This window comes from Myotis myotis, unplaced genomic scaffold (genome assembly GCF_014108235.1).
Source record: "Myotis myotis isolate mMyoMyo1 unplaced genomic scaffold, mMyoMyo1.p scaffold_m19_p_9, whole genome shotgun sequence".
In the NCBI taxonomy this organism is placed as follows: domain Eukaryota; kingdom Metazoa; phylum Chordata; class Mammalia; order Chiroptera; family Vespertilionidae; genus Myotis; species Myotis myotis.
In genome coordinates this window covers 26,987,147-27,013,999 of record NW_023416401.1, presented here as the reverse complement: position 1 = coordinate 27,013,999, position 26,853 = coordinate 26,987,147, and the positions used below count along the sequence as shown (strand labels likewise).

Sequence of the window (26,853 nt, the reverse complement as noted above, 5' to 3'; positions counted from 1 at the left end):
TGGTCAGCGATGAGGCTGAGAACTTCCACGATTTCGAAGGAGTGCTGGTTTAATGGTATTTCAAGATGTCTGGGTTAACTGTGATGTGATAGGAAGATATCTGTGACTTCTGTTGGTGACAATGGCATAGATGCTAGTGTTTCTGTGACTTGTTGCTTTCATTGTTGAAGGAGATGCTAGTTAGAGGGTAACGAAAACAAAGATGTTTTCGTTAGACGTCCATTCAAGTTCATGGACCACAGATTAAGAACCACTTCCTTAATTGGTTCCATTCAGCTCCATGGCATTAAATGCCAGCTAAGTGCTGACAAATCCCAAATTTCTACCCTCAGCCCAGACCTCTCCCCTGAACCTGGACGCATATCTCCACCCTGTCTTCACCTTGATGTCTAAACAGCACCTCTAGGTTAGCATGTCTTTCCTCCAGCTCTTTTATCTCCTCCCCACAAGCCTGCCCCCTCCACGGGACCCCTTGCTGAGACAATGGTGGATCTGTCCTTGTTGCTCAGCTGAAAACCTCCAAATTGTCCTTGACTCACTTCTTCCCCCACCACATCTACTGCGTTAGCAAATCCTGTTGGTTCCACCTTCAAAAATAGCCTGGAACCAGCCAAGCCCCCTGCCCCACCTGGTTAGAACCCCAGTCTCTCCTGGTCACCGTGGGAGCCTCCAGGCTTCACGCCCCTGCTTCCCGCGGCTCTCAGCCCTGGGATGTAAGCTCTGTGAGGGTGCGGTTTTTGTCTGTTAACTCACTTACTCTGTTTTGTTCAGTGATGTCCTCAGTACCTAGAACCGTGCCTGGTGCATAGCCGTGTGCCTCTCAAGCTTACTGAATGACAGATTTAGTGAATGAATGGACATAGAACATCGCAATAAATAATATTCTAATAAACACAGAAATCCACATTTGGGGCACAGTTTCCCTACGTTTCCTCATTGAATCCTCCCCACCAACTCTGTCAGGTGGGCATATTATTACACCCACTTTACAGTTGGGAGAACTGAAGAGTTAGGTAGAGATAGCGTGATATATTTATTTTTCGTTTCAGGTGTATAACCCAGTGATTGAACATTATAGAATTACGTGATCACCCCGATAAATCCAGTCCCCCTCTGATACCATACATAGTTGTTATACTATTATTGTCTATATTCCCATGCTGCATTGCACACCCCCGTGGCTGTTCTTGATTTAAGCCCAGGCTGTCAGCTCCAGAGCCCTCCCCATCACACCTGACTGCCTTCCAGGATAAAAATCACCCCTCGAACCCCTCACTTCCAAAAAGACTGATCTTGGTGGTGTCTGTGGTTCCTTCCCGTGTCCCATGCAGAGGCTTTGGGAAAGGCGAGGCGCTCGGGCTCTGGGCATAGCCATCCCTCCACCGCCCACGGCCCAGTGAGCCTGGCAGGCTGGGCACAGGTGAAACCTCAGTGTGGGGCCTAGACGGACCCCAGGGTTTGAGTCTCAGCTCAGCCACTCACCAGCGATGGGACCCTGGGCAAAAAGGGACCTCGCCTCCCTGTGCCTCGGTTTTCTCGACTATAAAATGGGGACAAAAATAGTATCTACCTCATTGGGTTGTTGTGGGACATCATCCTACACTACTATCCCAGTGGTTCTCAAAGTGGGACCCCAAGGTCCCTGGACCCCGCACACACTGTTTCCATGACAATACCAAGACAGTCTGCCTTTTCACCCTTGTTTGTTTTTTTTTTTTCAGGGGCACAGTGTTTTCTAGAGCGTACATAACACACCCACAGTTATCGTAAAAGGGTTTTGAAACACTCCTCCCCTTTCCTTATGCATGTCTGTGAGGCTGGGTTTTTAATGAAACGTGACCAAAACAATATTGCAACAGATTGAATGCAGAAGCAGATATGAGAATCCAGCTGTCCTCTGTTAACCTGGACTTTAAAGAGATGTGTAAAGCTGTGAGCCAGTATAGCCCTTCTCACTGATCTTATTTCGTTTTGGGAACCTACAGGGTGGGGCAAAAGTAGGTTTATACTTTATGAGTACATGAAACAATTTATTCTTGTATTTTTACTTTAATTATTATATTCTCCATATAAACAACTATAAACCTACTTTTGCCCCACTCTAGAACCACGATGGTATGTATTTATTGATTCATTAATTCACTGGTTCAATTATTCAGTAACCATTAGAAGCACACTGCTCATATGCCAGGCATGGTTCTCAGTATATTTAATTTTTTTTTAAATGTATACTAAACAAGTAGGTTATACTTTTGTGTAAGTGTGTTAACGTGTCTTAAATTTCTCAGTTTTCGTTTCTGAGATGCTGTTACTAGGTGCACCCGACACAAACAAAGCTCTTTGGGGTCCTGAGCACTTGTTGAGAGTCTAAAGGGACCCGGACCCAGACGTGTGAGAGCCACTGCTGTTCACTGACACCGGCCTCGGGCCCTGGTTCAGTTTTGCAAAGCGCCCACAGCAAAGTCATAGCCCCTGTGGATTAAACAGATCCGGATACAGCCTGCCAGGCACCACAAAGCCAGGCAGGGAGACAACGGTGTCACAGTTCTACCCGTTCCTTCACCGAAGACGGTGTGCCTGGGTGTTGAACAGCCAGCGCCTGCTGGTCCGCCAGCCGGACGTGACTCCCGCGGGCCTCCCATACCTGGCTGTTCGTTGGTTCAGTCATTGACTCCTTTGTCCCGCAAACATCTGTTGAGGACGCACTGCTTGCCGAACCCTGTTCTAGATACAGGGCCAGGCGGGAACAGGGCACGCAGAAGCCTCCGCCCTCAGGAGCTGGGGTCCTAGCTGGCAGGCAGGTGCTGAAAACCGGAAGATGGACACATTTGTCAGGTGCTGCTAAACGCTGGACAGAAACAAAGTCGGGAGAAGAGGGAGAGTCGGACGGGGAGGCCAGTTTAATAGGATGGGCAGGCATGTAACCCAACAAGGTAGCATTTGAGCAAATACCTGGGAAAGGTGAGGAAGCAGTCCATGACGGTATCTGAGGAAGATGGGTCCTTCAGAGGGACAGCAAGGGCAAAGGCCCTGGGGCAGAAAGGAGCTGCGGGGCTGGGACGGAGGCCACTACAGCGGGTGCAGAACGGACCAGGGTAGAGCAGGGGAGCGAGCCCAGGTCAGGGGCAGAAGACGGGCCAGCTGGGACCTTGCAGGCCACCACGAGGACTCTGGATTTAAGCCCTCAAGTGTGATGCGGAGCTACTGAAAGGGTTTGAGCAGCGCTGTGGCTTGGGATCTAACAGAACCTTTCTGGGAGGTTGAAGGCAGGAGGACCAGAGAGGAAGCTCCTGCGAGGTTCAGGCGAGAGAGGGTGGTGGCTTGGACCAGGCTGGTCACGGTGAGACGTGCTAAGTGCTCAGTCCTGAGCCTGTCCTGAGGGTAGAGCTGCTTTGACATGTCATCAGTGGTCGTGAGCGGGGAGAGGGAGGTGTGGCCGAGCCCGTGGCATCCGCTGGAAGGCTGGGGAGAAGCAGGTTCACGGGGACCCATCAGGAGTCCAGTTTGAAATCCTGTTTGGCTTCAGATGAATGGATCTGAAGGAAAATACTCCGTTTCTAACAGTCCCAACGACACATGGAAATGGCCAAACCTGTGGAAGAGGCACCCAGACAGCTGGGCTTCAGAAGATGCCATGAAGGGCTGAGACCTCTCCTGTTTGTCCGGACTCCTGGCCTGTGAAACGAGCCATTACCTCGGGAGAGGGGGCGCTCGGCGCTCCGCTCCGCGCTGCTGACCTTTCCGAGTTGCTTAGGCAAACACTGTTTATTGTCGTTGGCTCGGCTCTGCGCTCCGGCCCCTCTGCTAATGGCCGAGTGTCACGCTCCGCCGACTTCTTTGCGCAGCATAAACATCCCTCCCGAGCTCATGACTGCGTCTCGGGGGGCCTGTCATTTCTAAGCCGGCGTTACATCTGGTTTCTAACAACCATTTTCCTTTCTCCAGAGACCCGCGTTTGCATCCCCCTCCCTGAAAAGGAAAGCCGGCTGGCTATATTTGGAAACTCACAGTTCTTCCCCTTTTTCTCCCTTGGCATTCTTACTCTGTGCCAGAAGTGATCTCATTCGTCACTGCTCCCATTTTACAGATGAAGTCACTGAGGCCCAGCGAGCAGCAGGGCTCGGACCCTGGCTCTCTGACTCTGGAAACCCCACTGAATGGGAATGGCAGGAGGGTCTTGGGTCCAGAAGCATCCTTCTGGCCATTTGGGGGTGACTGGGTTATGAAAAGGCAAAGGGAAGGCATGTGGAAGGCAAAGTCCAGGTGGAGTCCATTTCCATTTTGAGCAAGGAGATGAGGATGAAGCAGCAGGATTCCTTTCTCTTCTCCTTAGACTCCATCACGTTGATGGCCTTGCCGCTGTCATTTAGATTTTCAGTCACTGGATCTGAGGGTTCCAGCTTTTGAGCAACTGTCACATCAGGGGCTCTTATAAAACTCCAACCCCTTTTTTCCACCTGTGAGTTTCCTAGCTCAAGATTCAAAGTCCCAGGGTAGAGTCTGATTGGCTGAGCTCAGTCACACACACACCCTGTGGGTGGAGAAGAGCAGTTTGATTGACAGTCAGGACCTTTGTATTGGGGAGGAAACGGGTGCAGTGGGTGTGATTTTTTTTAGAAATTACCTCAAAGAAAGTGTTTGTGTGTCTGTCTGTGTATCTGTATATTGATGCACTAGAAGCCTGATGCATGAAATTCGTGCAAGGGGCTTGGCCCTTGCAGCCCCGGCTACCGAGGCCCTCACAGCCCTGCCCACTGGTCGTTCTGGAAGGTTGTTCCACCATCCGGTCTAATTAGCATATTAGCTCTTTATTATATATGATGTGTATATGTTGGTATATTAGCTCCAAAATATGGGGGAAATTGCCAAATCAAAATGAATAAGTATTTAATGAAATATGTATATTTAAATAGAAATAATGAAATATAGCATGATTCAACCAGTCAGCTCTGGAATATTTCAACTCTTCGTTATGTATCGATTATCTCTATGCAGGATGTGGGTGGAGAAGGCGTGGGATGAGCGTGTGCTAAGAGACGCCAGTGTTCTTAAAACAGCCTTATTCACAGATCCACCCAGATGGCCCTGGGGGAGGGACAGCTCCCCGAGGCGCTGGGTGCTGTGGGCCCATGGGCTGCCCCTCGCGGGGCACGTAGGATGTGCCAGGTACTGTTTCGCGGTGGTTCCTCCACTTTACGTCACAGCGGGCAGTGGCTTGCTGTCATATTGCCCACGGAGGCTCAGAGGCGGGAGGGCCCTTGCCTGGGGTGCCCTGGGTCGGAGGTGGAGGACCAGGGTTCAAACCCAGACAGTCTGGCTGCAGACATGCTGTCGGCCGCTCTCCCACATCACCTCTGCTACCCAGGGGAAGGGGAACAGCTGCCCGCAGGTGCCAAACACAGTGTCCCCCACACCGGCCCAACCCGCTCACCAGCACCAAGAAATGAGCCTGGCATTCCTGTTAGAGTCCAGTTGCCAAAACCTTCCATCTCCCTCCCCTCCTCCCGGATCCAAAATGATCCTCTGACTGTCTGCCTCCTCTCCGTCCCCGGCCGCAGCAAGACACAGCGTTTACAGACCACAAATGCGATTATTACGAGGCGATTTCAGTTAGATTCAGGGCTGGGAGAGAGAACAGAAGGGCCTGGCCCTCCCATGAGACTCCGAATGGTTCCCCGGCAGCACTTAACTCAGACAGATGGGAGAGCAGTGGCCAGGAGGGAAGCAGCTCACAGCTTTCCAACCAAGAGCTTCCTGCACTGGCCTGCAGGGCCAGGAGGGAGTCTTTCGGACAGATTTAGGGGTTAATAATCCCCTCAGAAAGGGGAGGAGGGGAGGGAGGATTCTGACATCTGTCCCTATGACTCCATTAAACAAGATATAATGGAACAAGAAGGTGGCTAGAGAGGGGACCCATTGGTGACAATGAAACTGTCGCCCTGAGTGGGCGCTGATACGGGCTGATCTGAGCCGTTTACAGACATTGTTCTCACAACCAGCCCATGAGGTAAGCACTGTTGTTAACCCCCGTTTTAAAAAGGGGTAAACGGAGGTGTCCAGAGATTAAACGACGCCCCCACGAACGCGCAGCTTGCCACGCTGTGAAATATCTCCAAGGGCCCCTTTAAAATGGGAAGTGTTTTTGCCAGCGTCACTCCCTCCGGATTCCCCGTCATTTCCATCACGGCCGCTCGTCCTCATTTATGTCGATTAATTTCGCCTTCGACGACGTTCCTCTGGCGGCTTCTCTAGCGGTTCCCGCGAGCGAGCCCTCATTCCCACGGGCGGCTCCGTTTCTCCTCAACTGCAGGACATGCGACTGGGGTTTCCGTGTCAGCATCCCGACTGATGCACTCAGTTTTGCTGCACTTCGAGCCCTGCCGCCGGTTCTCTCTGAAAGTCCACTTCTGCAGCCTGTCTTGCCGCTGCATCCCTGGGGACAAGGAGGCCTTGCTGTCTGTGCGTGGGCGGAACGGCAGGTGCCGTGACCGGTCACCGGCTGGCTCTGCAGGCAGCGCCGCGACTGGCCACGGATCACGGTGCCCACGTGTTGTGTACACACCGCTCTGTGGACCGCAGCGCCGGCTGCGAAGCTGGAACTTTGCGTAATCACAGTGAGCACCCTGTGGCTGCGTGGGAACCGTGTTGTGGGGAACTGGCATCGACCTGAACCGTGGAACCTGCTGTGTGCACGTCAGGACCATGCAAAGCGAGGACGGCCTGGCACGGGCTGCTCCTCTTCTTGTCGCCATTCCTTCGCATGGTGGAGCCCCCGCTGCCCTGGCCCCGTTCAGAGTCTGCTTCCTCGATCTCTCATCTACCTCTCTCATCTCCTCTCTCTCTTTCTCTCTCTCTCTCTCTCTCATCTCCTCTCTCTCATCTCCTCTCTCTCTCTCTCTTTCTCTTTCTCTCTCTCTTCTCTCTCTCTCTCTCTCTCTCTCTCTCTCTCTCTCTCTCTCTCTCTCTCTCTCTCTCTCTCTCTCCCCAGTCCTCACCTCTGCTGTTGTCTTCCATGTAACTTCAAACTCAAATGGACTCTCCCCTCTTAGTGGCAAGATGACCCCAAGCAGCCGCAAGCCCTATGGAAGAAGAATGTCTCTTTGCCAGCAGTTCTTTAAAAGTTCGGGGCTGAGTCTCATTGGCCCAACTTGGGTCACATGCCTATGCGTGAACCAATGGCAGTAGCCAGGGGAATGTGGTACTCTGCGTGGTCGGGCTGAATTAAGATCAGCGCATGTGTACTTAAGTAAAGAAGTGACGGAACCCAGAGGGTCACAGTCAGGACCAGGCAGGCCAAACAGAAATCTCCACGGCCAGGTGTAAATGCCCCACCCCTGCCCCCCGGGGCCTGGCACCCCGGAGGCAGTACCTGCTCCCTCCGCCTTTTCCCTTGATGCCAGCCCTGCTTCCCAGGGGCAGCCGCAGCCAGCACATTGTCAGTGGCCTTTCCCTCATCTCATTCCTCGTAATCTGCCTGCCAAGCTGCTCCGCCCCCCACGCCAGCCCCGTTTGCTGTTCCTCTGGCACCACCCTCGCCGGGAGAGCTCAGTGACATCAGCCACGGCACGGCTGTATTTTTCATCTTGACTTTCACTCCTGCTCACCCTCCTGGCTCCGTGTCCCCGCCCGCAGCCCTGGGCCCACACTGATTTGCGTGTCCCACCTCATCTGGTGCCAGAATAACCATTTTAAAAACTGCCTTGGGGAAATCTAATCAAATGAGAACAAAATCTAATTTGGCACTAAAAGCTTTTGACTGAAGCCCTGTTTTCCAGGGCCATGTGGAGCCTGGATAATACACTCCTTCTGGGTTTTTTCAGGGTTGAGGGCTGGAGAGGAGGGAGAGATGTGAAGGAGGAGATTCTAGCAGAGGAGGCAGCTCCGGACACGTTGACACCCATGGCACTGGACAATAACGGGCAGGGCTGGGCCTCCGCAGGCACCCCACTTCCCGCCCCCAAGGAATCGCTATCTCGCCAGCCGGGCCAGGGAGTTAAGCTTGTTAGCATTCCACACGGCACACGTATCAGGAAGACCTTGGCCCACATCTTCAGGAACAAACCAGTCGATCCCACGCCAGGGGCGTGGAAGTCCTGGGGGGAGAACTCAGCCCCTTTCTCCAGGGCTGCGTTCAGAACAGTGAGGTTCTGTGCTGCTTAAGTTCTCGTGCCCTGGGTTCCTTTCGGAATACGTCAGAGGCCCTGCTCCCAGGAAGATGGACGCAGAAGGCGGAGCCCGGCGTGTAATGTTTCAGAGGACGTGTGCTCCGCTTAAGTATCCCCACCATGCTTCCCGTTGCTTCTCCTCCTTGTGGAGTCCCTGGCCCCCCCGACCCCCCCCCCGGGTCCCGCCACCCTGTAACCTCATCTCCTCCCTCCCTCGCTGGCCTCCCGGGATTCTTCACATGCCCCCAGCTCTGTCCTGCCTCAGGACCTTTGCACTTGCTATTCCCGCTGCCGGAAGCAGTTCTCCTTGTATTCCTGTATTCGCTCTGACTCACTCCCATCATCCCTCACAGAGGCCTCCCTGACCACCTGGCCCAGTGGTGCCCCCAGGGGGCCATCTCTGTCTCTGCCACTTTGTCACGTCATCATCCTTTATTTCCTTTTTGACATGTTATTATTGACTTCGGAGAGGAAGGGAGAGGGAGCGAGAGATAGAAACATCAGTGATGAGAGAGAATCATGGACCAGCTGCCTCCCGCACGCCCCACACTGGAGATCGAGCCCGCAATCCGGGCATGTGCCCTGACGGGGACTTGAACCATGACCTCCCGGATCATAGGTTGACGCTCAACCACCGAGCCACGCCGGCCGGGCTGTTGTCTCATCGCTGTTATCACCAGCAGCACCATCCGGATTTGTCAGAGCCCTCTACTCGGACGTCAGCGCCGTGCGGGCAGGGTTCCTGCTGGGCTCGCTGCTGTCTCCGGTGCCCAGGACAGCTCCTGCCATACCATGGGTGTTTAATAAACCGTTGTTAAGTGGATCTATTGACTTTTACCAGGTCTGGGCACACAGACTCTGTTGTTTAAATATTTTTCTCTCAACTGTTTTATTCTTTTTACTTCCTTTATTTCAAAGGCAAACTTTTACATCACCACCGTGACTAGACAGTGACAGGGCTCTGTGAGGGGTCTTATTAAATTTCGCCTTCTTCCTTGTGGAAGTTCTGAACCAGTTGAGAATAAAACTAAGGAGTCAGCAAACGGAAGCCCAAATGGCACTTGGATGATTCTGACCAAGGCGAGGCTGGAGGACGCGGGCTTCTTTCTGAGGGCCACGGTGACGGCTGCTGCCGGGCGCCTGTCCTGCTCGCGACTTCCGGTGATCGGGAATGAATGCAGTTCTGTTGAGTAAATATCCAGGATTTGAACTGTATGAGGTATGACTAGGTCCAAGGCTAGCCAACACTGCCAAACCGTCTTTCTCAGCGGTGGGACCAGTTTACACGCCCGCCAGCAGTACATGCACGTTCCCGTTGCTCCGCATCCCCGCCAACACTTGGTATTGTCCATTTCTTACCCTCAGCTACGCTAAAGATGTCCATGCATCGCTACTCTGAAATTATCACTCTCGACAGTGCCTTGCTTTTACTGCCTTCATTAAAAATCATTCTTAAAGACACCTTTGATTCTATGGTAAAATATCTTAATATGTTGGTAACTATATTTCAGAATAATTGACTTTCTCTGTAATCCTGCACATTCTGTTTTATGCACATGAAACCATTCAGAAGGGGGCACAGACGTCGCTTGCTCCCTCAGGGCCCCAGGCTCCGAGGATGGAGCTGTTTTCAGGCCTTGGGCGCAGGGAGGGTGGGCGGCGCCTCGCGAGGCTTTGCTCACTGCTCTCTCACGTGGCCTCCTGGTCCCTCCTCCCCTCCAGCTTTCTTCGGGAAGTACCTGAATGAGTACAACGGTTCCTACGTGCCACCGGGCTGGAAGGAGTGGGTCGGCCTCCTTAAAAACTCCCGCTTTTATAACTACACGCTCTGTCGGAACGGGATGAAGGAGAAGCACGGCTTTGACTATTCCAAGGTAAGCCCTGCAGCCCCTGCAGCCCCTGCACTGTTCCACCCGCCCTCCAGGACTGGGCAGTGAGTCAGGGTTCAGAGCCCACTCTTGACATGTGTTATGTGCCCTTGGTTATGCTGCCTGCTCCTAAGAGCCTCAGTTCCCAGATCTGGGAAATGGGCACGCCCTTGCATCCTAACAATGTGTACCTGTATGGCCCAGGAGCTGTGCAGGGTGCTTTGTGTATCTAGTCTTCACAACAATCATAGAAGGTGAGTGGACTAGTTGAATTTGATTACATTATTCATTTGTTACCTCAACAACTATTTATTGAGAGTCTTCTCAGTGCCAAGCTCTGTGCCAGGTGCTGGGTAGCCAAGGGTGAGCCACACCACAGTCTAGAAACACATGTGTGTGTGTGTGTGTGTGTGTGTGTGTGTGTGTGTGTGCGCGTGCGCACGCGCGCACGTGCATATACACAAACATAATAGCCATGTCTCCTATTTTGTCTTCCCCAGTATGAGCCATTTCAACCATACCTAGCTGGCCTGTTATTACAACCACCTGAAAATCTTTGCTAGTGCTTTCCTGCCCTGAATTTATCCAAGTCTTACCTACCTTCTCTTCCAGGAAGTCTTCCTGGATTGCCCTAAACTGCAGGATTTACCCTTTCTTGAATCAGACTGTCCTCTTTCAGTTGTTTGTGACCAGAAAGGTAACTCGGACTGGCCCAGTTGACGAGGAAACGTATTGAACTGACCCAGCAGTGATAGCACTGGACGGAGCTGGGCCAGGGGCTCAAATGTCTTCAGGCAGTGGTTTCTCTCCCCTCTAAGCTCTTTTCTTCCCTCCGACCCCATTCACAGATGGACTCTCTCCCCTCCCAGCAGCAATCCGGCCGTCCTCTCGGCCTCCGGCCCAGCTGCAAGCGTGGGAGTCTCCCTTGGGGACTCCCAGCAGTCCCATTGCACCTCATTGGCTCTGGCTCAGGCATGTAGCTCCAGAATCGAACAGTGATGGTGGGTTTATTAAGAAGCTCCTCAGCCCTTCTCCCACCCACCCCACTGGCCGGAGGCAGCAAGCCAAGCTGGTGGCCCCGGGATCTCACTGCGTCTCTGGATCCATCCTCGGGGCACTGACTGTTGGTTTCCTGCTGGGGTCCGACCTCTCCTTTTCACCCACGAGCTTTGCACCATTTTTAGGTCCACTGTTAGTTACCTTTCTCATTCCAGAGCTTTTCTAACACCTTTAGGTCATGTTCCACGACTAGACCAGCACTTCTTCGATTGACGTCACGTTGTTTTGATGTAATAGCTTCTGCAGGCCCCCTTATACAACCCTTTTGTGCTCCTAAGATTAATCATAAAAAGGACTCAAGGAAAAGCACCTCAAGTAGCCAGTGTCTCCCCCGCTTCCTCACAGTCCCCGTTAGCGCTTGGAGGACTGCCCTTCAGGGTCCTTCCTTGGTGCCTGTGAAGGTCGGGGTTTGGCTTCTCCCACCGCTCTGGGTTTGACACTTTCTCCTAACAGTGTGTCTGTACAACTTTCCACCTCAGCGACTACAGGTCAGCTGCCCTTTAATGTCTGCGCAGCCCGCACAGTAGGACCACAGTGTGTGCCACTGGTCTTCTCCCTGTTGCTGGTCACTGCTCCATCGACACCACCTCAGTGGCTGGCCTTGTGCACAGGTGCAGTGTGCGTGTGTCCCTGGGGCAGATGCCTGCGGACAGCCGTGGTGTGTGTGTATCACACAGTACAGCTCAGGGCACAGTTGATGCCGTTTAGTCAGGTTCCTTCCCTCTAAAATAGTGTCCCTTTTTGAAAGTGACCCATTTGGACAGAGCTGCTTCCTAGGAAGCAGTGGGCACATTTCAAGAACTCATTACCTGCCAGAGAGATCAGCAGCTAAGGGTTGGCCGAGTTCAGGAAGAGTTCAGACGCATCTCGCCTCCTTGGCCGAGCTTGCCCGTCACTGTGCCTCCAGCTCTGCTCTCCTGCCGCCCAGGGTGTAAGCGGGTCTCGCTGTGCATGCCTCGGAGCTGCTCCCTGGCGCATCCCTGCGTTGCCCCTGCCCATCCTCTTTCTGTTCTCACACACGAGGCAAGCTCATTCCTGCCTCTGAGCCCTCGCACTGGCTGTTCCCTCTGCCTGGAACTCTTCCCTAGATCAGGTTCTCAATCCTGGCTGCACATTGGAACCCCCTGGGAAGCTTTTAAAAAGTCCGATGTCCGGGCTGAACAATTGAACCAGAAACTCTGGGAGTGGGCTCAGGCATCGGTAAAGCTCCCCTAAGGATTCCAGCAGCGAAGGTGAACCCCGATGGCATAGATCTTCCCAGGCCTGGCTCCTCATCGCTCAGGTCTCAGCTCAGATGTCACCTCCTCAGAGAGGCCCTCCTGGACTGCCCCAGCTAACGCGCACCCCTCCAGCCCAGCCCCTGGTTCACTGGCACATCTGTCACTATAACCCTGTCACTGTCTTGGTTTTTTGTTTACTTGCTCATCTGCTCCTACCCCAGGTCCTGCAGAAATGCTGGGGAAAGACTCAGGCCAGGGAGGCCTGGTGGCAGCATTTCCCCCGTTGTGTGACGTCGTCACATAACCTCTCTGTGCTTTCACTTCCTGTTCTGGAAAACAGGGCTCGCGTCACACACACTTCCTGTGGCTGTATAAGAATTCAGCAAGCGGATCCAAGGAAACACTAGCGGCTCCTGGCACAGCGGCACCCGCGGAATAAGCTGTTATGTTTTAATGCCTGTCCCGAGTGAATGACAAATGGCAGTCCCTCGCCCGTCCTCCCCAACCTTCTCTCCATTGAGCACAGCACCACTTGACTTGCCCGGTTTTTGCTGACGTATTACCTGTCTGCTCCCTAGACGGTCAGCCCCACAGGGAGGGACCGACCAGTTTGGCGCTGCTGTGTCCCGATGCCCAGCGGAGCCTGGCACACGGCGGGTGCTCCGTACGCATGTGGGGCTCCTCACGCGTTCTCCCGTGTCTCCCACGCCCCCCAGGATTACCTGACAGACCTCATCACCAACGACAGCGTGAGCTTCTTCCGCACGTCCAAGAAGATGTACCCACACAGGCCCGTCCTGATGGTCATCAGCCACGCAGCCCCCCACGGCCCCGAGGACTCGGCCCCCCAGTACTCACGCCTCTTCCCCAACGCGTCCCAGCACATGTGAGCAGCACCTGCCGCGGGGCCCTGGCGGGAATGGCGGTGGGAGGGCCGCTGTCACTGACGGCAGTGACAGACGGGGCTCACGAGCCCGGACACTGCTCCCTGCGGGGAAAGGGGGCTCACATCCAAAGAGGCAGGTTGTCAACTCGGGCCCCACATCCTCCTACGGGCGGGTCTGTGGCTGGCTAGACCTGCACTTCAGGAGAACGGGTCTCCTTGGTAATCCTGTCCATTTCACAACTTGCTCTTGGGAAGGGTCCATGGCGTCATCGGACTCCAGTATCTCCGCCGCCTCCTGAGCCTCGGCCAGGTGCCAGGCTCGATGCTGAGCCCGTTACACGCACCACGTCACTGCAGACTCACAAGGAGCCTTGATATGCTAGTTAACAAATTCCCCTGAGACCCAGCAGCTCTAGCGACGGTGTGTGAGCTCAGAGTCTGGAGTCAGGTGACGGGGAGTGGCCTTGGGGGAGGTTCTGATGCGGGGGCTGCAGCGCCTGCCGCTGCCTGGTCACCCCATGGCGGCTCCTCGACCCCCCTCTCGGCAGAGCAGCAGGGCTTCCTCCGGAGATGAGACCGAGATGGGGAGAGGTGGATGGGGAGGCGGCGGGAGGCTGAGGTGGCCGCCGTCGCCTCTTGTAACCTAGTCTCGGGCTGTGACACCGTCGCTCTGCCACGGGCTGTCGGTCACACAGTCACGCTCCTGCCGTGTGACTCCCAGGAAGGGGGCGTGGAGGGCTCTCTTGGAGGCTGTGTCTCAGTCACAGGTGGGATCCCATCTGGCAGGCCAGGAGCCAGGGGCCCAGAGAGGTGAGGTCACTTCCCTCCGGCGGCCCAGCTGGTCAGTGGCAGCGCCAGGACTCGCATCCAGCCCCCACTCCCACCTCCCATCTCTCGCTCACCCTCCCGTCCTCCTCCCTCCAGCTGGACAGCAGATCTCCCGGCAGGTTCTGCTCTTCTCCGCCTCCGGCCACCTCCCACTTAGCGGAGCCACTCGGCAGCCCTCGCTGTGAATTGGGCGCACGGACGGGCACGTTGGTGTTTCATGTTCCCTGAACTCAGAATGCGTGGCTCCCCTCGGCCCCTCTGTAACTGCTTTCCGGCAGCACCCAGGTGGGGTCAGGGGTGTGGGAGCCTCTGTCCCCTGGGCTCTGGGGAGAAGGATTTGTCGGAATGAGCTGCCCGCACCCCCTAGAGGGCAGCACTGCCCCCCAGCACACTCTACCCACCCCACTGACGCTCCCCTTGGCAAGAGGGCCCTGTGGCCAGCTCAGTCCCACCTAAGGGAGAAGCTGTGGGGTGGGAGGGCCCACTGCTTCTGTGGCTTCTCCTTTAAAAGGTGCTGGCAGCCCCCTCCCCTGCCCCCCCCCCCCCCCCAGCAGCCCTGGTGCGTCAGGAGATTGTTTGACTTGCCTGCTCATTTATCTTCCCTTTGAAATGAAAATCACAGAAATTGAACATGAGCAGCGCCTGCTATGACTTACCCAGAGAACCCCCTCGCCTTATTAGGGGTGTGTTTGGAAGGCTCGCTTATCTCTGGGGTGTAATCATTTCTAAAACAAAACCAGAAAGTTCTGCAGCTGGTCTGGGGGGTGGGGGACAGAGCCCTGCAGGTTGGGTCGGAGTTCCAGATCTTCCTACCGGAGGCCCAGCAGACTCCCCATTGAGCCTGGGCCTGGGCCAGGCCTGGGGCTGAGAAACGCTCTTGCCGCCATGTCGCCCCCCTTCCCTCCCAAGCACACACGCAAAGGTCCAAACATATGCACACACGGACACAACACAAACACAGATACACACAGATCAGACACAAACACAGATGCACACAGATCAGACACACAAACACAGATACACACATACACAAAGATACACACAGATCAGACACACAAACACAGATACACACAGATCAGACACATACACAGACACACACAGTTACACAAGTGCACGCACAAACCTGTACACACTAACACAGATACAGACGCATACAGAGATAGACACAGAGACACACACTTAAAGATCTGCACAGGGATACAGATCCACACAGACACACAAAGACAGACACCCAACGGACACATACACACAAACACGCACAGGCAGACACACCACCATACAGGCATGTACACGCAGGAACACAAACACGCACACGGATGCACGCACACAGACACCAGCCCCCGCCTGTGTTTCCAGCGTGGCCTCTGGTTGTGGGTTCAGGGGCCTCCTTGTCTAACCCAGGGGAGCCAGACCGGCTCCCAGCCTTGGGGTGCGGGGCTGCAGGGCAGTCACCCTCCCACCGCCCCCAGCAGAGGGGGCTCCTCCCCGAGGCCTGCTGTGCACACAGACATTCCTGGGATTCTCGAGGAGGTGAGGGTGGCAGCTCCGAGCAGCAGTCTGCTGGGCTCTGAGGAAGCCTGGCCTCTGCCGCCCCTGGCCCTGCAGCCTCTGCTTCAGAGAAAGGGCTTTGGGCTCAGCCTCCACAGACTCCTGACAGACGCCCCTCCTGGTCTCCAGGACAGACAGCGGCCTAATAGATTCAGGGCAGGAGGGGGGGCGAGTGCTCAGAATCGCCTCCTGGAATGCGCCCAGGGGCCTGCGGGGATTGGTTTCCCACACGCCCAGCAGCTCTGAGAGCGGCTCTGTGCAGCCAGCGCCCCCTCCAGCTCCTTGGAGGGGTGGAGGGAGCTTGTTGCTGGGAATGTTCTACACGCAGGTCAGGCCCCGGGCCAGCCCGCAGGAGCGCAGCCGAGCTCCTCATCAAAGGGGCCTTGGGCCGGGTTGGATTTAGCGGCAGGAGACCAGCCAGGGCTGACAGCGACATCCAGCAGGAATCTGGAGGCTGTGACTCACCCACTCTGCATAGCAACCGTCTCCACAACTGTCAGGCTGCTGGCCCCAGCGCTGCTCCTTCTGCCCCAGCTCATCCTGATGTTGAGGAGGCTGTCCATCCACCCATCCATCCATCCACCCATCCACCCATCCACCCATCCACCCATCGATGGTGGTCTGGTCTGCAGGGAAGGGAGCTCAGTTTCTGACCAGACCTGTGTGCCTCCCTCCTCTACCCCCCAGCAACCCTTTGCCCCTTAATTGCCATTCTGAAAGGCCTTTGTCTTGAGCCCTGGAAACTCAGCCTTTGTGTGCAGCTTGCCTGGGGAGGGGCATGATGGGGAGGACTGAGTGCGGTCAGTTCTAGGGACACCACTGTGTGGGGTTTAAATAGAGCACTTCTCTCCATGGCCCCCACCGGGACCCCCATGTGTGGGTGGGGTTTCCAGTAGCGCAGATCGCGGGGGGAGGGGGGGCGGTTCTTGGTCTGGGACAGAATGTTACTGGAATCAAACTTCCGAGGCCCCAGACTGAATAGGCCCGGGTGTCTGTGCTGCCTAATCCCCAGTGGGAATTTCTTTTCTTTTTTTAATATTTTGAGTTGCTTCGCATTTTTTATTTTGAATCTTTGCACATAAATTTGTTTCAAAGAAGCCATCTATCATCTATCTCTTAAGTATGTGCTTGATAAATATATGATATTTTAAAGTTTGAATAGTATTGTGTATATTTCCTTGTTTTTTCTTTATTGATTAAGTTATTACATGTGTCCTTATTCCCCCATTGCCCCCCCACACACACTCATGCCCTCACCCCCCTGGTGTCTGTGTCTATTGGTTAGGCTTATATGCTTGCATATAAGTCCTTTGTTGATCTCTGCCCCTTACCCCCACCCTCCCCTACCTTCCCTCTGAGGTTTGATGGTCTGATCGATGCTTCTCTGTCTCTGGATCTGTTTTTTGTTCATCAGTTTATGTTGTTCATTATAGTCCACAAATGAGTGAGATCATGTGATATTTATCTTTCTCCTACTGGCTTATTTCACTTAGCATAATGCTCTCCAGTTCCATCCATGCTGTTGCAAATGGTAAGAATTCCTTTTTTTTTTATAGCAGCGTAGTATTCCATTGTGTAGATGCACCACAGTTTTCTAATCCATTCATCTGCTGATGGGCACTTAGGCTGTTTCCAGATCTTAGCTATGGTGAATTGTGCTACTATGAACATAGGGGTGCATATATCCTTTCTGATTGGTGTTTCTAGTTTCTTGGGATATATTCCTATAAGTGGGATCCCTAGGTCAAATGGGAGTTCCATTTTTAGTTTTTTGAGGAAACTCCATACTGTTCTTCACAGTGGCTGCACCAGTCTGCATTCAAACCAGCAGTGAACAAGGGTTCCTTTTTCTCCACATCCTCACCAGCACTTGTCATTTGTTGATTTGTTAATGATAACCATCCTGACAGGTGTGAGATGGTACCTCATTGTCGTTTTGATTTGCATTTCTCGGATGGTTAGTGACTTTGAGCATGTGTTCATATGTCTCTCGGCCTTCTGAATGTCCTCTTTCGAAAAGTGTCTATTGAGGTCCGTTGCCCATTTTTTGATTGGGTTGTTTATCTTCCTTTTGTTACGTTGTATGAGTTCCCTATAAACGTTGGAGATTAAACCCTTTATCGGTGATATCGTTGGCAAACATGTTCTCCCAGTGGGAATTTCTTGGCTGAAGCTTTGCTCAAACGTGAGTGTCCACAGTCAGGCCCAGGGCAGGGGCAGCGGGAAGTGGGGGGGCGGGTAGGGTTTCTGATAACAGCTCATTGGCCCACCTGACCCGCTCCCGGAGCTCTGCCTCTGGCCAGGTAGTCCCCTCCCTGGGCCTCCTCATCCTCAAAAAAGGGAAGCTGATCACACCCACCCCGTCCACCAGCAGGACCCAGACTCCTCTGACCCTCCGCTCCTCCTCTTGTAAATGGGAGAGCTGACCAAAGGGAGGAATAGCCGTGACAGCAAGTCACAGTGTGGTTGTCCCAAATGCACACGTCAGGCACCATCCTCACAGCGCTGGCCGCGCGGGCATGGCTGTTACTAACCTAATTTTGTAATCAGCTTCCCTTTTTTGAACCAAAATCTATTGCAAAGGGAAATTCGGTCGTCGCGCCTTAACCGTGATAGCTGTCGCTTGCCGTCTACCCAAGGTAACTGGAAAGTGAATGCCGTCCTGGTGGATTAGAATTGGGGGCTGTGCCTGCTGGAGGCTCCGCACGGAGCCTCTCTCCTGCTTTAAAAAGGGGAAGGGGCAGGTTCCAGACAGGTGTTCAAGGAAGATGGACACCAGAGACCCTTGGCCTTGGTGTCCGGGTGCGCTGACAGCGGCATGGGAGGGGCTTTCTGCGTCTGTGGCTCCACACTGTTTGACGCTAGGCCTCCTGAGGTCTTCCCCCGTGGCGCCCCACAGAGGAGAAAGGCCGACCTAACATTTAGCCGAGTCCCTGACACCAGCGTCCGCTTCCCCCAGATGCGGGGGTGTCCTTGCTGGGCTGCAGACCGCTCAGGGCCAGCGCTCGCTCATGGCCTGGGTGGGTTGGGGGCCGGCCCAGCACCCCCCTCCAGTCCCCGCCTGACCACTGCGTGTGTGTCTGCCCGCCAGCACGCCAAGCTACAACTACGCGCCCAACCCCGACAAGCACTGGATCATGCGTTACACGGGGCCCATGAAGCCCATCCACATGGAATTCACCAACATGCTCCAGCGGAAGCGCCTACAGACCCTCATGTCCGTGGACGACTCCATGGAGACGGTAGGCCGCCACCCCCCGCACCCCCTCCCTGCTGACCCTCCCTGCCCTGCACCGTCCCGAGGGTCACCCGCTGGAGAAGAATGGGAAACGAGGCAGAACCCAGGCACCACCCCAGGCCGGGGAGAGTGGCTGAGACCGTCCTTTCTGCCCTGGCTCTGTTCTGTTCAACATGTGGCTTGTGGGGCCATTGCCATTTTCTTAACAGCTTTATTGAGGTTCAGTTCACATACCATACGACTCACCCCGTTAAAGCGTGCAGGTCGGTGGTTTTCACATATTTGCAAACTTGTGTGGTCAGGACCACAGTCAACTTTAGGACATTTTCATCGCCCCAGAAAGAAACCCCGCCGCCCTTAGCCACCCCCTCTAGCACCCCCTTCACCCTTCATCCCTGGCAGCCAGTAGTCCGCCCAGTATCTGGATTTGCGGACATTTCGCGTGAATGGGTTCACACAGTATTTGCCCTCCTGTGACTGGCATGAGGTTTCAGTGTTCAGCCACATGGTGGCGCTATCAGCGCTTCATTCCTCTTTACTGCTGAGTAATATCCCACGGTGTGGATATAGGGCACATACTCGAGTTATCCACGGCTATTTAAATTTACGTACAACACACACAATTTAAAATTCAGTCCCTCAGTCACACCAGCCACATGTCAGGTGCCCGACAGCCACCTGTGGCTGGAGGACAGGACAGAAATTAACACTGCGGCGTCACAGAGGGCTCTGCTGGACACACCGTGGCGGATCGCAGGCTCCTGCCACGGCCACATCCAACCCATTCATTCATTCATTCATTCGTTCATCAGCATTTGTGAGCAACAGAAGTCGCTGCTCTGATGGAGCTTACATTCTCACGCAGGGGCACACAACCCACAAATAAGGGGGGGAGAGAGAAGGCGAGGAGCCCTGTGAAGAAAAGTTAAGGGGACCGAGAGTGACCAGCAGTGGAGAGGCTGCAGCTATAACTGGCCCAGCCTCGGGCCGCTGGGCGGTGACGGCTGAGCGAGGACCTGAAGCAGGGGAGGGAAGGGCCTGAGGCCTCAGACCCCGCAGGCGGGGGGACGGCGGGCGGGGCCCTCACCTGCTCCCTGTGTCTCAGATCTACAACATGCTGGTGGAGACGGGCGAGCTGGACAACACCTACCTCGTGTACACCGCCGACCACGGCTACCACATCGGCCAGTTCGGCCTGGTGAAGGGCAAGTCCATGCCGTACGAGTTTGACATCAGGGTCCCCTTCTACGTGCGAGGCCCCAACGTGGAGGCCGGCTCGCTGTAAGTGCCCCCACCCCTGCCCCCGCGGCTCCAAAGTCCCAGGGAGGCCTCGAGGCTCCGCGGGCACCCAGACAGACAAGAGGCCGGCATTCAGCCGTGCAGCCCGCCCACGCCCCGGTGGCTCCCGTCGGGCAGGTGAGCCTCGGTGCCAAGTGAAACAACCACCGTGTCACTTAGGGTGGATTTTGACGCATTGTAGACGCCTGTTAGGGAGGAGGGGCCAGGAGCCGTGAGCACCTGTGAAAACAGAATGTTTGTGGCGGGCAGTGTGCCAGGGGAGCGCGGAGCTGGCCCCTGTGCCGCCAGCGGTGGGAATGCCGCCTTGATTTCTGTCTGGCTGGGAGCCCCTGGGGCTGGTGGACGTCGGGAGGGATCCTGCGGCCGGGGTGAAGGGATGGGGGTGTCGTATGGTCGGCCGAGCAGCTCAGGCCGCAGCGCAGAGGTAAACTGGCTCCCCTGCCATCTTTCCTCGGGGACCACGTGGCCCTCGGCCAGCCTTCTCCATGGGTTAGCCTTTGGGATGCCGCGTCTGCCAGCCAGAAACGCCACGTCGGGGGCAGGAGAGGTGGGAGGCCGGGAATCTCAGCAGCAGCCTCCCCGGATCCACGGGGACCTCAGGGACATCAACTCAAGTGGCTCTTTGAGATGCAGATGAGTTGCTATTAAGTCACTTGGTCCGACTTCCACCGGAGCCCGGACAGGACCCACGGCACCAACCGGGCTCGCTGCGGAATCCTCCTGAAAGGTGCAGCCTTGCCCGGCAGGGACTGAGATGTCCCGCCACCGTGGACGCCTGGGGACCGTTTCCGGAGGCAGGCCGGCCTCATCCCTCTTCCTCTGCCGACCGCACCACATCCCTCCCCGTCCTTGGTCTCAGGGTCCCCACCTGTCATCGGAGCTATAATAGTAGCTGTTTCTGTAGCGCTCATTCCTCGGGCCCAGGGCGAAGCACTTCCACCCCTGTGTTCCTTTGAGCATAACAGCAACCCTGTGAGGTTGAGGCTGTTCTCATCCCTTTTATCCCTCAGGGAACTGAGGCCCCGCGGTTGCATTGCCCGGGGTCACGTGCTCCTGTCTGCCACTCCATGCTCCCTCAGAACCCCTGCGTCACCCCGTGAACAGGAAGAATGAGGCCTGCCAGGGCTCTGTAGGCGCTGGCATTACGGGTTTGGTTGGCGTCCGAGTCTGTGATCCGGTTCACGGGACCCCAAACCACAACCCCATGCTGACAAAACAGAGAGTGGGCCAATGTCAGGTTTGGGGCTGAAGACACACAGAGTATCTGTCAGCCTGGGCTCCTTTGGTTGCAAGCAGAAGTGACCATCAAACCGGACAAGACTAAATAAGATAAAGGGATGCAGTGACTAAAGTAACCGGGAAGTCCAAGGCCAGCTCTGGCTTCAGGCACGGCTGGATCCAGCAGCCCCACAGTCCCCGCAGGCAGCTCTCGTTTTCCATCTGTCGGCCCTATTTTATGTGAATTGGCTTCATTCTCGGGTGCGTTCTGTGGTGGCAGAGTCACCGTGACTGTCAGCCATCTGGCTGACAAAACCCAACAGTGGTCTGCACAGAAGCCGGAGGATGGCAGTCACTGGCCTGTCACGTGCCCCACGTCCTCGCTCACGGGTTGTGCAAGTGCCGGCGGCGGACGTGAACTCACACAGCCTTCCCCCCGGACTGTTCCCCAAGTGTCCTTGCTGGGGGCGGCGCCATGGCAGCTTGCTCCTGCAGTGAGAGACGAGGGAGACGCACTAGCAAGGCAGTCACGTAGCACGTAACGTGAGCATGGAGTGACACCAGCTGCCCTTGCTGTGTTCTATTGCCTTGGCCACAAAGGTGTGAACACCAGGGCCGGGGGTCACCGGACCACATAGTCTGTCACGGGGTTTTTCTGGGACTAAAGGGAAAGAGGGAAAGTGCTGTGCTGGTATCTGGAGAAAGAACATTCTGGCCAGAGCAAAGGCCCTGAGGCCAGACTGTGCCTGGCTGTCAGGGGCAGCACTGGGGCCGGTGTTGCCCTCAGAGGTTTGGAGAAGGGTCCAGGGGAAGGCCCTGGGTTTGGGGTAGCTCTTAAGGGTGGGTGCCTTTTGTTCGGATATTGGGAACAGAGAGGGCATTCCTGGCTGAAGAGACAGCCAGGTGTGGCCTGTGAATCCAGCCCCTGTGTGTGTCTGGGGCACAGAGGTAAGGGGGGTAGAGGGGCAGGGTTCAGGTGAATTGGCAACAGAGAGGATCACTAAGGGCTGAGATTCAGGGAGTGGCACGGTCCCAGCTTCCTACCTGTAGGGCCCCAGTCCCTGGCCACCTCCACCCCTCCAGCCGCCCCTCTCCTCAGTGATGGTCTCCCTGCCTCCCCAAGGAACCCCCACATCGTCCTCAACATTGACCTGGCCCCCACCATCCTGGACATCGCAGGGCTGGACATCCCCTCGGATATGGATGGGAAATCCATCCTGAAGCTGCTGGACACGGAGAGGCCCATGAATCGGTGAGGAGGGGAAAGGGGCGCTGGTCTCCCCCAAACCCCTGCGTAAACTTGTGGCCAGACCGTGTGGGTCTGGTGGGGGGACCTCTCCACACGTCCGGAGCTGGGGTTCCAGGGTTCCCCACCCCGACCACTTTCCCGCCTGGGAGAGAAGGATGCCCCCTCTAAGATTCTGGCCTCCCATCTGGAATACGGCCAGGGCCACCAGTTGCAGACCCTAAATTTGTATTCAACTTGAAACAACAGGAATGAACACTCTCATGCAGCACTTCCTGTGGCCAGGCCGTGTGCTGAGTACTTTGCATGGCATTTAGTCATTTTGATCTTTATGACCCAGTGAGGTGGGCTTTATGCTGATGCCCTGGGACCAATTTGGAAATTGAATGCCGGAGAGGTTACGTGACTCCTCGGAGGTCTCTGGGCAGGTCTGGCTCCGGCTCCAGCTTTCAGACTCCAGACTAGAGGCTGCACTCCCAGTCGCCATGCTCTGTGCCGTTGATGCAGATGGCGGGATGGCAATGTTCCTAGGTGTCTGGAGGCGGGAAGGGGAACAGGGATGGGGAGCAAAACTTAGGCACCTGGGAAGGTGAGTTGAGCCTGGTGGGGACAGGAAAGCAGGAGGACATAGCCACTGCTGTGGCAGCAGCGACACCTGGTGGCCAAAACTGTAATGTCCACTGGGCTCATGGCCCCAGGAAGCCGCCTATTGTGAGCTGGACGGACACTGCCCGTCCCCATTGACCGCCCTGCAGGGGACCCCCTCAGCTGAGCCTTCCCTCCGACCGGGAGGCTTATAAGCTGCATGGGTGTGGACTAGGCAGGTGGGAGGAGCAGGGTACCTGGGAGTCAGTGCAGGATGGAAGCTGCCACAGCCTGAGCCCGTCTGGGAAATGGAAATGAGAGTGACCCAGCATCAAGCGCAGTTAAATTACCCAAATCCAGCTACAGAGGGTCCAGGAGGGCATCCTCCAAAACACAGTGTGAGTCCCCCCAAGTCAGGCAGCCTCGCCACCCAGTGCTAAGGGAGCTGTTGGACACACACGTGACTGAGTGTAACTTCTGCCCAGGAGGGTGGGGCATCAAAGCCTTTCCCGTCCCTGCCCACCCCGTCTTCCCCTGGGACCCCGGGGTCTGTGCTGGCTGGGAACCAAGGCGGCTCTGGGCACCGATCCTGCTTCTGGGAGAAGGGGGCGGGGATATGTGAGGCCCCACACTGATGAGAAGATGGAGGTGTGCTTTTCCCCAGGTTTCACTTGAAAAAGAAGATGAGGGTCTGGCGGGACTCCTTCCTGGTAGAGAGAGGGTGAGTGCTGGGTCCTGAGGAACCACCCAGGGCGTTGGAGCCAAGTAGCACCCAGGTCCCCCCACATCCCAGGCCGCTTCTGGCAGCCCCCCTGCACCCACGGTGTGAAAGTTCTCACTGTTGCTGGGGGAGGGGGGTCTGTTGTTATCATACCTTCCCACGGTGCCTGGCCTGGCTCTCGTGTCCACAGCCTCAGCCACGAAAGCGCATCTGCTGCTGTTCCTGTGGTTGGCACAGCTTTTGCATCTGGAGGCCACATGTTTGGTGCTGCCTGCGCAGTGTCCGTTAATTGCCAGCGCGTGCACTTGGGGAGGTTTCTTATAGAAACCCCCACTTCTTCAGTCCCTTAAAGATCGGGAGAGTGGCCAGGCTGGGCCAGGCTGGCGCCACACTCGTCGGGAGGCCAAGCGCTCCGGAGCCGGGAGGCCAGCCCTGGGTCCTGTTCTCTGCCCCACAGTAAGCTGCTCCACAAGAGGGACAGTGACAAGGCGGATGCCCAGGAGAACTTCCTGCCCAAGTACCAGCGCGTGAAAGACCTGTGCCAGCGGGCCGAGTACCAGACCGCGTGCGAGCAGCTGGGACAGGTGAGGAGGCGGGGCTCAGCCCTGGGGCTGGGGACAGGTGCCCCTCCACCCTTCATTCCCTCCCAATGGCTGCCCCTCTAAACGTGACCCAGGCCTGCTCCTCAGGCACTGTTCTAGGCACCGTGGCAACAACCTCAAATGCCATCCACAGAAAGTGGCGCCCTCCTGCAGCTGGCGTTCTGGGGAGAGCTCGGCCTTGGATTTATGCCAAGAGCCCACAAGTGGTTCTGAGCTACGAGGAACAGCCAATGAGGCCAGGGAGCCTTTGCCTCCTGGGATTGTTGTCAAATCTTGTGCCGCAGGTTAAAGGTCAGGCGAGCCCAGGGCAGGGGAGGGGCATGCGTCTGCAATTCAGAACAGATCATTAGAGCACGGCTTAGCTGCAAAGAGAAGAGACCCGAGGTGGGGGGTGGGCCCAGACCAGCTGGGGAAGCCCCCGTCTAAGGCCCCTGGGCCTGTAGCTCTAGGGCCTCCAGGATCCCTGTCCAGATGTCCACCCACTGGGAGTGCAGTCCTAATCCTGCTGGGTCAGCCGCCCCCTCAGTGCTGTGGCCTCGCCGAGCTCAGCTGTGCCTCTAGGAACGCCCTTCCCTGCGTGTGCGTCCTGCGACGGGCTCACACTCAGCCACAGCCATGCAGTGCCCCCTCGGTGCCATGTCTGTGCTTCTGTAGTCAACACGTGTCTGTCCTTGAGTAACTAGTTCCAGGAGCACAGCCCTTGTGAGCCCATGTCCCCACAAGGGCAGGGAGGGGAGTTCTCAGGGTGGGCGAGGGCAAGGGGGCGGAGCCTGAGGCCTCGCTGTGACTTGCAGAAGTGGCAGTGTGTGGAGGACGCCACGGGGACGCTGAAGCTGCACAAGTGTAAGGGCCCAGCGCGGCCCGGTGGCAGCGCCCTGTCCAACCTGGTGCCCAAGTACTACGGGCAGGGCGGCGAGGCCTGCACCTGCGACAGTGGCGGGGACGACCAGCTCAGCCTGGCCGGACGCCGGAAAAAGCTCTTCAAGAAGAGTGAGTGTGGGCCGCTGGGGACCGAGGGGAGGGATTCGCTCATTGAAATGATTCCACGGGCACTCACAAGAGCCAGGGGGCTGGGGACACAGCCAAGCCCCCGAGGATCCTCCGGCCCCGTGGGGAAGGGCAGGAGTAGAGAGAGAACGGGAGAGCTGAGTGCTGTGAAGATGGGATGCAGAGGAGGGAGGGGCGGCGGATGCCGGGGGCCCATCACATCAGAGCGCAGGTTCTCAGAAGGAGCCAAGATCAGGTTTGTGTTTTCAAGGACCATCTGGGCTGGGAGGGGCGGCGGCAGCAGCAGGGCACCTGTCTGAGCCTGGCCACAGGGAGGAGGGGGTGGGCTCCAGAAGGGACTTGGAAGCTCATTAGGGCAGGCTGACGGGCCGGTCCTCGCTGCTCATGGAGTCCGTGTTTGCAAGTTCGCCGACCCCTAAGCCTTATTTGTGGCCCCTAAGTCACTACTTGAGATGCTGTCACGGTCATTTGCGGACACGTGCAGACGCAAAAACTCCGAGTCTCCCGGGTGCACGCTCCCAGGGGAGGCCGAGAGGTGCTGTCCGTCTCAGCTTCGTACTCTACACAGGACCTCTTAACGTCTCGTTGGTGTTATGCTTTTCACGCCTGGGTATTTTCCCTGTGATCTCACTGTTTAGCACTGCCCCCAGCAGTGCCGAGGTGCTGGCGTGTTCCTGAGTGCAGGGAGGCTGTGACACTCCTTATGGAGAAAGTGCGTGGGGCAGACAAGCTTGTGCAGGCGTGAGTTGTAGCTCTGGTGGCCATGAGCTCAGTGTTAACGAATCAACAGCACATCCTATATAAAAAGAGGCTAATATGCAAATAGACCTAACGTTGGAACGACTGGTCGCTAAGACACACACTGACCATCAGGGGGCAGACAACACAGGAACTGCCCCTTGGTGGTCAGTGCGCTCCCACAGGGGGAGCACCGCTCAGCCACAAGCCAGGCTGATGGCTGGTGAGCGCAGCAGTAGTGGCGGGAGCCTCTCCAGCCTCCGTGGCAGCACTAAGGATGTCCGACTGCGGCTTGGGCCCACTCCCTGCAGTTGGATAGCCCCCGAGGGCTCCCAGACTGCTAAAGGGTGCAGGCCGGGCTGAGGGCCCCCCTCCCCCCACCCCCAGTGCACAAATGTCATGCACCGGGCCTCTAGTAATTTTATTAAATAAGGTGTCATTAGCCCTGGCTGGTTTTTCTCAGTGGTTAGAGCATTGGCCCATGGACCGAAGGTTCACAGGTTCGATTCCCAGTCAAGGGCTTGTACCTCAGTTGCAGGTTCAATCCCTGACCCCGGGTCAGGGTGCAAGTGGAAGGCAACCAATGGATGTCTGTCTGTCTCTCCCCTTCTCCTCTCTCTCTTC

General features: G+C 56.1%; 1 protein-coding gene across 4 annotated transcripts in view; it reads left to right on the top strand.

Moving 5' to 3' along the window:
• Positions 1-26,853, top strand: part of SULF2 (sulfatase 2) — a 96,934-nt gene that overhangs the window by 58,996 nt on the left and 11,085 nt on the right. For all 4 annotated transcript variants that reach the window (XM_036321487.1, XM_036321488.1, XM_036321485.1 and 1 more), the window contains 8 exons: positions 9,888-10,039; positions 13,029-13,198; positions 18,666-18,816; positions 19,918-20,093; positions 22,453-22,581; positions 23,825-23,881; positions 24,339-24,465; positions 25,278-25,473. In XM_036321487.1, the coding sequence (XP_036177380.1) occupies positions 9,888-10,039; positions 13,029-13,198; positions 18,666-18,816; positions 19,918-20,093; positions 22,453-22,581; positions 23,825-23,881; positions 24,339-24,465; positions 25,278-25,473 (1,158 nt within the window). The remainder of the gene's footprint in view (positions 1-9,887; positions 10,040-13,028; positions 13,199-18,665; positions 18,817-19,917; positions 20,094-22,452; positions 22,582-23,824; positions 23,882-24,338; positions 24,466-25,277; positions 25,474-26,853) is intronic.